Raw genomic sequence first — 12,568 nt, forward strand, 5'->3', positions numbered from 1 at the left:
CAATAAACAATATGTTTGTTTTTCTAAATATAATCGCCTTTTACATAATATAGAAAAAATTTTCTTCAAAATAAGGAAAATAAAATTTTGTAAAAATAGGTTACATTACAAAATTAATTATATCTTTAAAAGCAGAGGTACCATTTTTCTGCAAATTAGCTTAATCGAAAGAGGACACTTCAAGCTTTCATTTGATGTAATAATATTTAATAATTGGTGGATTAACTTAAAAGTTATTGAGTGTCAAAGTTCAGAAACTAATTTTCTTTGATACAAAATTAATTATATCTTTAAAAGCAAAGATACCATTTTTCTGCAAGTAAGCTTAATCGAAAGAGGACACATCAAGCTTTCATTTGATGTAATAACATTTATAGATTGGTCGATTAACTTAAAAGTAATCGAGTGCCAAAGTTCAGAAACTAATTTTCTTTGAAAAGAAAAACCTTTTATCTTAAAAAATCATATACCAGAGGACAGAAAAATTTTAGTACAGAATAAACTTTGAATATAATACACTAATTATTACAATTATTTAAAAAAAATAGAATATTCACATATTAAGTACAATTAATTTAAATGATGTGCGTGAAGATAGCGTCGACGATAAGTCCAAAATGGAATTGGAACATTTTTCGCCGCATGAAAAATGCAGTATAGTTTAATTAAGGAAAAATTTATTATTTTATTAAATTTAATGCAGCAAAAGGCATTATTAAGTAGAAAATTTAATTAATTTACTATCTACATTCAACTTTTATGTGTAAATGATGTAATTTGTATGAAAAATGAAAAATAAAAATCAGCCCCAAAAGATGGGGTCACTAATTTATTAATAACTTTTAAACTAGAGGTACCATTTTTTTCTTTTATGGCTCATTCGAAATTAATTCAACGTAATACTGTAATTCCTACCAAGAAATCTCAAATTTTTTCGACCGCTTCTGATAATCAACATACAGTCACTATTCAAGTATATGAAGGTGAACGACCAATGACAAAAGATAATCATTTGTTAGGTAAATTTGATTTAACTGGAATTCCACCAGCTCCACGCGGTATTCCACAAATTGAAGTATCCTTTGAAATTGATGCTAACGGCATTTTGCAAGTAAGTGCTGAAGATAAAGGAACTGGCAATAAAGAAAAAATTGTCATAACAAATGATCAAAATCGTTTGACACCTGAGGATATTGATCGCATGATTCGCGACGCTGAAAAGTTTGCCGACGAAGACAAAAAATTAAAAGAGAAAGTCGATTCGCGTACTGAGTTAGAATCGTATGCATATAGTTTAAAGAACCAAATAAGCGATAAAGAAAAATTAGGTGCCAAATTGAACGATGACGAGAAAACAAAAATTGAATCTGCCATTGATGAGACCATTAAATGGATGGAACAAAACGTGGATGTAGATGCAGAAGAAAACAAAAAGCAGAAAAAAGACTTAGAAGGCATTGTTCAACCAATTATTGCTAAATTGTACCAAGGCGCTGGTGGTGTTCCACCCTCTGAAGATAGTGATAATTTGAAAGATGAACTGTAAAGTGTAGTTATACCATTTAGTTTTAATGGAACTTTGAAATCAACTTAGACTGATTCGCACTTAATTAACTGTTTAATTTGTTTGATAACTTTGCAACATTCATTTGTAATAAGCTACCATAAACTCTTCGATTTTTACGAAGCGTTTTATAATTTATTTCGATTAAAAATAATATAAACATATGTTTTTGACTTTCATTATTTACAATTCAGGATTGAAGACACGTATACAAATAAAGCGACTGTTCGTGTTCAGTATTTACAAAGAAATGGTAATTTGCTTCGTATTCTTGTTCATTTAAACCAAAAATGTTAGTTAAGTATAACAATTTATTTTAGTTCAAAGTTTATTAATTTATAATTCATTAAAATGCTCTGATATATCGTAGTTCGTAAAACATTTACCAATTTTTTTTAACATATGTATGCACATATTAGAGACGCGTTGCCAATAGCTCACATTAAGAAGTTAACAGCATATTTTAAAACCTGAGCCTAGATAGCAACGACGCTGAGAGGATCAAGCCGGAATTGAAAAACGGAGTCAATTTAAGTTTATTATTTTGTTAAAATTAGCCAAATTTAAGCTTTTTCAACAAGTTAGCGATATGATTTAGATAGAAAATTCAATTATCTTTGATTTGGTATATACCTCATAACTGTATGTTGCGTAATAGCTGAGATATTCAAAAAATAAAAAATCAAATTTTTTGAAAAAACTGACTTTTTTACTTAAAAAATTATTAAAAAAACAACCACAAACGGCCCCGACATGTACGAATATTCACTTGAAAGATAATAAAACTAGGTTTTAATTAAAGTAAAAATCAGAAAAATTATACATACAGAATTTGGGCAAAATCGTATTAAAGTTCGATATCAAAACAGCTTAAATATCATCCAAATCAAAAAACTAAAAATGCAAAATGTTCAGAAATACATCACAAAACACAATTTTAAAACCTCAATTAGATATTTTAATTTTATATTAAAAAATTGGTAAAAAATAGCATTTTTTTAGCTTACTTTACTGTAATCATTATATCCGCGTGTGCACCGCAATGAAATTAATTTTTTTTCAAAGACAATAAAATTTCCTTTCCAAAAACCTTAAAATCATAAAAATCGTAGAAATTGTGAAAAAACTGTTTTCACAATTATTTTTTAAAAACTGTCCATTTTTTACCTAAAATCCAATTATTTGAAAAATACCTCCACCTCACAGCGCCAAATTCGGAGCAAACTCCAGGCAGGCGTGCCAGCGCCATCTAAATTTCAAGTATCAATAAGATGTTTGTATTTTTTTACGCAAGTTTGCGAATAAATGAATTAATGAATATTTGAAGAGAAAAAGCGACTTTCATACTTAAAAATATTAATTAAAAAAGAACTATAATAAAGATCCAATTGCACACAAAAACCTTTAAAGATAATAAAACACACTTCCAATTGCAACATAAATGAGAAAGATTCATTTTGTCTTCACCCCAGGAAATTTAATCAAACATGAAAATTATTATTTCTTTTAAAACACTTGTTTTTAAAAAAGTAAGGATGAAAAATGTTTAGATATACAATATAATGCATAATTGTAAAATATCAACAAAATATTTCAATTATATCATAGAAATTACAATAAAAATGAGGAATTTTTACCTGAGCCTAGATAGCAACGACGCTGAGGGGACCAAGCCGGAATTGGAACACGAAATTTTTCTAAGTTTATTAATTTGTCAAAATTAGCCAAATTTAAGCTTTTTCACCAAGTATGAAATATGATTTAGATAGAAAATTCAATTATCTTTCATTTGGTATACACCCCATATCTGTATGTTGCGTAATAGCTGAGATATTCAAAAAATAAAAAAATCAAATTTTTTGAAAAAACTGACTTTTTTTACTTAAAAAATCATTAAAAAACAATGTGCGTGAAGGTAGCGTCGACGATAAGTCCAAAATGGAATTGGAACATTTTTCGCCGCGTGAAAAATGCAGTATAGTTTAATTAAGGAAAAATTTATTATTTTATTAAATTTAATGCAGCAAAAGGCATTATTAAGTAGAAAATTTAATTAATTTACTATCTACATTCAAATTTTATGTGTAAATGATGTAATTTGTATGAAAAATGAAAAATAAAAATCAGCTCCAAAAGATGGGATCACTAATTTATTAATAACTTTTAAACCATTTTTTTCTTTTATGGCTCATTCGAAAGAGGATAACATTACCTTTCATATAATGCAAAATTTTGTATAGGTTGTTTGATTAACTTAGGAGCAGTGCTGCGATGAAGATAGAGATGTCATTTTCAAACATTATTTAATTAAAACTTTGTTACTTGACCAAAAATTATGAACTAAAAAGCTTCTAACAATAAACAATATGTTTGTTTTTCTAAATATAATCGCCTTTTACATAATATAGAAAAAATTTTCTTCAAAATAAGGAAAATAAAATTTTGTAAAAATAGGTTACATTACAAAATTAATTATATCTTTAAAAGCAGAGGTACCATTTTTCTGCAAATTAGCTTAATCGAAAGAGGACACTTCAAGCTTTCATTTGATGTAATAATATTTAATAATTGGTGGATTAACTTAAAAGTTATTGAGTGTCAAAGTTCAGAAACTAATTTTCTTTGATACAAAATTAATTATATCTTTAAAAGCAAAGATACCATTTTTCTGCAAGTAAGCTTAATCGAAAGAGGACACATCAAGCTTTCATTTGATGTAATAACATTTATAGATTGGTCGATTAACTTAAAAGTAATCGAGTGCCAAAGTTCAGAAACTAATTTTCTTTGAAAAGAAAAACCTTTTATCTTAAAAAATCATATACCAGAGGACAGAAAAATTTTAGTACAGAATAAACTTTGAATATAATACACTAATTATTACAATTATTTAAAAAAAATAGAATATTCACATATTAAGTACAATTAATTTAAATGATGTGCGTGAAGATAGCGTCGACGATAAGTCCAAAATGGAATTGGAACATTTTTCGCCGCATGAAAAATGCAGTATAGTTTAATTAAGGAAAAATTTATTATTTTATTAAATTTAATGCAGCAAAAGGCATTATTAAGTAGAAAATTTAATTAATTTACTATCTACATTCAACTTTTATGTGTAAATGATGTAATTTGTATGAAAAATGAAAAATAAAAATCAGCCCCAAAAGATGGGGTCACTAATTTATTAATAACTTTTAAACTAGAGGTACCATTTTTTTCTTTTATGGCTCATTCGAAATTAATTCAACGTAATACTGTAATTCCTACCAAGAAATCTCAAATTTTTTCGACCGCTTCTGATAATCAACATACAGTCACTATTCAAGTATATGAAGGTGAACGACCAATGACAAAAGATAATCATTTGTTAGGTAAATTTGATTTAACTGGAATTCCACCAGCTCCACGCGGTATTCCACAAATTGAAGTATCCTTTGAAATTGATGCTAACGGCATTTTGCAAGTAAGTGCTGAAGATAAAGGAACTGGCAATAAAGAAAAAATTGTCATAACAAATGATCAAAATCGTTTGACACCTGAGGATATTGATCGCATGATTCGCGACGCTGAAAAGTTTGCCGACGAAGACAAAAAATTAAAAGAGAAAGTCGATTCGCGTACTGAGTTAGAATCGTATGCATATAGTTTAAAGAACCAAATAAGCGATAAAGAAAAATTAGGTGCCAAATTGAACGATGACGAGAAAACAAAAATTGAATCTGCCATTGATGAGACCATTAAATGGATGGAACAAAACGTGGATGTAGATGCAGAAGAAAACAAAAAGCAGAAAAAAGACTTAGAAGGCATTGTTCAACCAATTATTGCTAAATTGTACCAAGGCGCTGGTGGTGTTCCACCCTCTGAAGATAGTGATAATTTGAAAGATGAACTGTAAAGTGTAGTTATACCATTTAGTTTTAATGGAACTTTGAAATCAACTTAGACTGATTCGCACTTAATTAACTGTTTAATTTGTTTGATAACTTTGCAACATTCATTTGTAATAAGCTACCATAAACTCTTCGATTTTTACGAAGCGTTTTATAATTTATTTCGATTAAAAATAATATAAACATATGTTTTTGACTTTCATTATTTACAATTCAGGATTGAAGACACGTATACAAATAAAGCGACTGTTCGTGTTCAGTATTTACAAAGAAATGGTAATTTGCTTCGTATTCTTGTTCATTTAAACCAAAAATGTTAGTTAAGTATAACAATTTATTTTAGTTCAAAGTTTATTAATTTATAATTCATTAAAATGCTCTGATATATCGTAGTTCGTAAAACATTTACCAATTTTTTTTAACATATGTATGCACATATTAGAGACGCGTTGCCAATAGCTCACATTAAGAAGTTAACAGCATATTTTAAAACCTGAGCCTAGATAGCAACGACGCTGAGAGGATCAAGCCGGAATTGAAAAACGGAGTCAATTTAAGTTTATTATTTTGTTAAAATTAGCCAAATTTAAGCTTTTTCAACAAGTTAGCGATATGATTTAGATAGAAAATTCAATTATCTTTGATTTGGTATATACCTCATAACTGTATGTTGCGTAATAGCTGAGATATTCAAAAAATAAAAAATCAAATTTTTTGAAAAAACTGACTTTTTTACTTAAAAAATTATTAAAAAAACAACCACAAACGGCCCCGACATGTACGAATATTCACTTGAAAGATAATAAAACTAGGTTTTAATTAAAGTAAAAATCAGAAAAATTATACATACAGAATTTGGGCAAAATCGTATTAAAGTTCGATATCAAAACAGCTTAAATATCATCCAAATCAAAAAACTAAAAATGCAAAATGTTCAGAAATACATCACAAAACACAATTTTAAAACCTCAATTAGATATTTTAATTTTATATTAAAAAATTGGTAAAAAAATAGCATTTTTTTAGCTTACTTTACTGTAATCATTATATCCGCGTGTGCACCGCAATGAAATTAATTTTTTTTCAAAGACAATAAAATTTCCTTTCCAAAAACCTTAAAATCATAAAAATCGTAGAAATTGTGAAAAAACTGTTTTCACAATTATTTTTTAAAAACTGTCCATTTTTTACCTAAAATCCAATTATTTGAAAAATACCTCCACCTCACAGCGCCAAATTCGGAGCAAACTCCAGGCAGGCGTGCCAGCGCCATCTAAATTTCAAGTATCAATAAGATGTTTGTATTTTTTTACGCAAGTTTGCGAATAAATGAATTAATGAATATTTGAAGAGAAAAAGCGACTTTCATACTTAAAAATATTAATTAAAAAAGAACTATAATAAAGATCCAATTGCACACAAAAACCTTTAAAGATAATAAAACACACTTCCAATTGCAACATAAATGAGAAAGATTCATTTTGTCTTCACCCCAGGAAATTTCATCAAACATGAAAATTATTATTTCTTTTAAAACACTTGTTTTTAAAAAAGTAAGGATGAAAAATGTTTAGATATACAATATAATGCATAATTGTAAAATATCAACAAAATATTTCAATTATATCATAGAAATTACAATAAAAATGAGGAATTTTTACCTGAGCCTAGATAGCAACGACGCTGAGGGGACCAAGCCGGAATTGGAACACGAAATTTTTCTAAGTTTATTAATTTGTCAAAATTAGCCAAATTTAAGCTTTTTCACCAAGTATGAAATATGATTTAGATAGAAAATTCAATTATCTTTCATTTGGTATACACCCCATATCTGTATGTTGCGTAATAGCTGAGATATTCAAAAAATAAAAAAATCAAATTTTTTGAAAAAACTGACTTTTTTTACTTAAAAAATCATTAAAAAACAATGTGCGTGAAGGTAGCGTCGACGATAAGTCCAAAATGGAATTGGAACATTTTTCGCCGCGTGAAAAATGCAGTATAGTTTAATTAAGAAAAAATTTATTATTTTATTAAATTTAATGCAGCAAAAGGCATTATTAAGTAGAAAATTTAATTAATTTACTATCTACATTCAACTTTTATGTGTAAATGATGTAGTTTGCATGAAAAATGAAAAATAAAAATCAGCCCCAAAAGATGGGGTCACTAATTTATTAATAACTTTTAAACTAGAGGTACCATTTTTTTCTTTTATGGCTCATTCGATAGAGGATAACATTACCTTTCATATAATGCAAAATTTTGTATAGGTTGTTTGATTAACTTAGGAGCAGTACTGCGATGAAGATAGAGATGTCATTTTCAAACATTATTTAATTAAAACTTTGTTACTTGACCAAAAATTATGAACTAAAAAGCTTCTAACAATAAACAATATGTTTGTTTTTCTAAATATAATCGCTTTTTACATAATATAGAAAAAATTTTCTTCAAAATAAGGAAAATAAAATTTTGTAAAAATAGGTTACTTTACAAAATTAATTATATCTTTAAAAGCAGAGGTACCATTTTTCTGCAAATTAGCTTAGTCGAAAGAGGACACTTCAAACTTTCATTTAATGTCTTCATATTTATAGATTGGTCGATTAACTTAAAAGTTATTGAGTGTCAAAGTTCAGAAACTAATTTTCTTTGATACAAAATTAATTATATCTTTAAAAGCAAAGATACCATTTTTCTGCAAATAAGCTTAATCGAAAGAGGACACATCAAGCTTTCATTTGATGTAATAACATTTATAGATTGGTCGATTAACTTAAAAGTAATCGAGTGCCAAAGTTCAGAAACTAATTTTCTTTGAAAAGAAAAACCTTTTATCTTAAAAAATCATATACCAGAGGACAGAAAAATTTTAGTACAGAATAAACTTTGAATATAATACACTAATTATTACAATTATTTAAAAAAAATAGAATATTCACATATTAAGTACAATTAATTTAAATGATGTGCGTGAAGATAGCGTCGACGATAAGTCCAAAATGGAATTGGAACATTTTTCGCCGCATGAAAAATGCAGTATAGTTTAATTAAGGAAAAATTTATTATTTTATTAAATTTAATGCAGCAAAAGGCATTATTAAGTAGAAAATTTAATTAATTTACTATCTACATTCAACTTTTATGTGTAAATGATGTAATTTGTATGAAAAATGAAAAATAAAAATCAGCCCCAAAAGATGGGGTCACTAATTTATTAATAACTTTTAAACTAGAGGTACCATTTTTTTCTTTTATGGCTCATTCGAAATTAATTCAACGTAATACTGTAATTCCTACCAAGAAATCTCAAATTTTTTCGACCGCTTCTGATAATCAATTTTTTTTCAAAGACAATAAAATTTCCTTTCCAAAAACCTTAAAATCATAAAAATCGTAGAAATTGTGAAAAAACTGTTTTCACAATTATTTTTTAAAAACTGTCCATTTTTTACCTAAAATCCAATTATTTGAAAAATACCTCCACCTCACAGCGCCAAATTCGGAGCAAACTCCAGGCAGGCGTGCCAGCGCCATCTAAATTTCAAGTATCAATAAGATGTTTGTATTTTTTTACGCAAGTTTGCGAATAAATGAATTAATGAATATTTGAAGAGAAAAAGCGACTTTCATACTTAAAAATATTAATTAAAAAAGAACTATAATAAAGATCCAATTGCACACAAAAACCTTTAAAGATAATAAAACACACTTCCAATTGCAACATAAATGAGAAAGATTCATTTTGTCTTCACCCCAGGAAATTTAATCAAACATGAAAATTATTATTTCTTTTAAAACACTTGTTTTTAAAAAAGTAAGGATGAAAAATGTTTAGATATACAATATAATGCATAATTGTAAAATATCAACAAAATATTTCAATTATATCATAGAAATTACAATAAAAATGAGGAATTTTTACCTGAGCCTAGATAGCAACGACGCTGAGGGGACCAAGCCGGAATTGGAACACGAAATTTTTCTAAGTTTATTAATTTGTCAAAATTAGCCAAATTTAAGCTTTTTCACCAAGTATGAAATATGATTTAGATAGAAAATTCAATTATCTTTCATTTGGTATACACCCCATATCTGTATGTTGCGTAATAGCTGAGATATTCAAAAAATAAAAAAATCATATTTTTTGAAAAAACTGACTTTTTTTACTTAAAAAATCATTAAAAAACAATGTGCGTGAAGGTAGCGTCGACGATAAGTCCAAAATGGAATTGGAACATTTTTCGCCGCATGAAAAATGCAGTATAGTTTAATTAAGGAAAAATTTATTATTTTATTAAATTTAATGCAGCAAAAGGCACTATTAAGTAGAAAATTTAATTAATTTACTATCTACATTCAACTTTTATGTGTAAATGATGTAATTTGTATGAAAAATGAAAAATAAAAATCAGCTCCAAAAGATGGGATCACTAATTTATTAATAACTTTTAAACCATTTTTTTCTTTTATAGCTCATTCGAAAGAGGATAAAATTACCTTTCATATAATGCAAAATTTTGTATAGGTTGTTTGATTAACTTAGGAGCAGTGCTGCGATGAAGATAGAGATGTCATTTTCAAACATTATTTAATTAAAACTTTGTTACTTGACCAAAAATTATGAACTAAAAAGCTTCTAACAATAAACAATATGTTTGTTTTTCTAAATATAATCGCCTTTTACATAATATAGAAAAAATTTTCTTCAAAATAAGGAAAATAAAATTTTGTAAAAATAGGTTACATTACAAAATTAATTATATCTTTAAAAGCAGAGGTACCATTTTTCTGCAAATTAGCTTAATCGAAAGAGGACACATCAAGCTTTCATTTGATGTAATAATATTTAATAATTGGTGGATTAACTTAAAAGTTATTGAGTGTCAAAGTTCAGAAACTAATTTTCTTTGATACAAAATTAATTATATCTTTAAAAGCAAAGATACCATTTTTCTGCAAATAAGCTTAATCGAAAGAGGACACATCAAGCTTTCATTTGATGTAATAACATTTATAGATTGGTCGATTAACTTAAAAGTAATCGAGTGCCAAAGTTCAGAAACTAATTTTCTTTGAAAAGAAAAACCTTTTATCTTAAAAAATCATATACCAGAGGACAGAAAAATTTTAGTACAGAATAAACTTTGAAACCTGAGGATATTGATCGCATGATTCGCGACGCTGAAAAGTTTGCCGACGAAGACAAAAAATTAAAAGAGAAAGTCGATTCGCGTACTGAGTTAGAATCGTATGCATATAGTTTAAAGAACCAAATAAGCGATAAAGAAAAATTAGGTGCCAAATTGAACGATGACGAGAAAACAAAAATTGAATCTGCCATTGATGAGACCATTAAATGGATGGAACAAAACGTGGATGTAGATGCAGAAGAAAACAAAAAGCAGAAAAAAGACTTAGAAGGCATTGTTCAACCAATTATTGCTAAATTGTACCAAGGCGCTGGTGGTGTTCCACCCTCTGAAGATAGTGATAATTTGAAAGATGAACTGTAAAGTGTAGTTATACCATTTAGTTTTAATGGAACTTTGAAATCAACTTAGACTGATTCGCACTTAATTAACTGTTTAATTTGTTTGATAACTTTGCAACATTCATTTGTAATAAGCTACCATAAACTCTTCGATTTTTACGAAGCGTTTTATAATTTATTTCGATTAAAAATAATATAAACATATGTTTTTGACTTTCATTATTTACGATTCAGGATTGAAGACACGTATACAAATAAAGCGACTGTTCGTGTTCAGTATTTACAAAGAAATGGTAATTTGCTTCGTATTCTTCTTCATTTAAACCAAAAATGTTAGTTAAGTATAACAATTTATTTTAGTTCAAAGTTTATTAATTTATAATTCATTAAAATGCTCTGATATATCGTAGTTCGTAAAACATTTACCAATTTTTTTAACATATGTATGCACATATTAGAGACGCGTTGCCAATAGCTCACATTAAGAAGTTAACAGCATATTTTAAAACCTGAGCCTAGATAGCAACGACGCTGAGAGGATCAAGCCGGAATTGAAAAACGGAGTCAATTTAAGTTTATTATTTTGTTAAAATTAGCCAAATTTAAGCTTTTTTTGACATTTAATAATATCCCACACTTATCAATGCAATTTCAACTGTTGTGCATAAATAAGTAAGCGCACATTTGAATTAATTATAATTAATATGTGAATATTCTATTTTTTTTAAATAATTGTAATAATTAGTGTTTTATATTCAAAGTTTATTCTGTACTAAAATTTTTCTGACTTCTGGTATATGATTTTTTAAGATAAAAGGTTTTTCTTTTCAAAGAAAATTTGTTTCTGAACTTTGGCACTCAATAACTTTTAAGTTAATCGACCAATATATAAATATTATTACATCAAATGAAAGCTTGATGTGTCCTCTTTCGATTAAGCTAATTTGCAGAAAAATGGTATCTCTGCTTTTAAAGATATAAATTATTTTGTATCAAAGAAAATTAGTTTTTGAACTTTGGCACTCAATAACTTTTAAGTTAATCGACCAATCTATGAATATGAATACATCAAATGAAAGCTAGAAGTGTCCTCTTTCGATTAAGCTAATTTGCAGAAAAATAGTATCTCTGCTTTTAAAGATATAATTAATTTGTATCAAAGAAAATTAGTTTCTGAACTTTGGCACTCGATTACTTTTAAGTTAATCGACCAATCTATAAATATTATTACATCAAATGAAAGCTTGATGTGTCCTCTTTCGATTAAGCTAATTTGCAGAAAAATGGTATCTCTGCTTTTAAAGATATAATTAATTTTGTATCAAAGAAAATTAGTTTTTGAACTTTGGCACTCAATAACTTTTAAGTTAATCGACCAATCTATAAATATGAATACATCAAATGAAAGCTAGAAGTGTCCTCTTTCGATTAAGCTAATTTGCAGAAAAATGGTACCTCTGCTTTTAAAGAGATAATTAATTTTGTAATGCAACCTCGTTTTTACAAATTTTTGCTTTCCATTTTTAAAGAAAATTTGCTCTATACTATATAAAAACTAAGTTTATTTAGAAAACTAAACATATTTTTTACTGTTATATGTCTTTTATTTCA

The 12,568-nt window shown here is 27.1% G+C and overlaps 3 protein-coding genes across 3 annotated transcripts; all 3 read left to right on the forward strand.

Moving 5' to 3' along the window:
- The first annotated feature begins 871 nt into the window (after positions 1–871).
- LOC119665550 (endoplasmic reticulum chaperone BiP-like) lies at positions 872–1,728 on the forward strand. The gene has a single exon (XM_038074777.1). The coding sequence runs from the start codon at positions 872–874 to the stop codon at positions 1,544–1,546; it is 675 nt and encodes a 224-aa protein (XP_037930705.1). The 3' UTR covers positions 1,547–1,728.
- Positions 1,729–4,790: 3,062 nt separating this feature from the next.
- Positions 4,791–5,647, forward strand: LOC119665551 (endoplasmic reticulum chaperone BiP-like). Its single transcript, XM_038074778.1, has one exon. It carries the CDS (start codon positions 4,791–4,793, stop codon positions 5,463–5,465), a length of 675 nt encoding a protein of 224 aa, XP_037930706.1. The 3' UTR covers positions 5,466–5,647.
- Positions 5,648–10,613: 4,966 nt separating this feature from the next.
- On the forward strand, positions 10,614–11,161 carry LOC119665552 (endoplasmic reticulum chaperone BiP-like; the record flags this gene model as incomplete). Its single annotated transcript, XM_038074779.1, has 1 exon — positions 10,614–11,161. A coding segment is annotated over one exon (366 nt), but the record flags the coding sequence as incomplete, so codon positions are not given.
- Between the last annotated feature and the right edge of the window lie 1,407 nt (positions 11,162–12,568).

Source organism: Teleopsis dalmanni, chromosome 1, assembly GCF_002237135.1.
Source record: "Teleopsis dalmanni isolate 2A chromosome 1, ASM223713v2, whole genome shotgun sequence".
Taxonomy (NCBI): Eukaryota; Metazoa; Arthropoda; class Insecta; order Diptera; family Diopsidae; genus Teleopsis; species Teleopsis dalmanni.

What these genes read in the sequence shown, in the direction of transcription:
- LOC119665551 (XM_038074778.1), top strand. Translation starts at nt 4,791, where the DNA reads ATGGCTCATTCGAAATTAATTCAACGTAATACTGTAATTCCTACCAAG.
- LOC119665550 (XM_038074777.1), top strand. Translation starts at nt 872, where the DNA reads ATGGCTCATTCGAAATTAATTCAACGTAATACTGTAATTCCTACCAAG.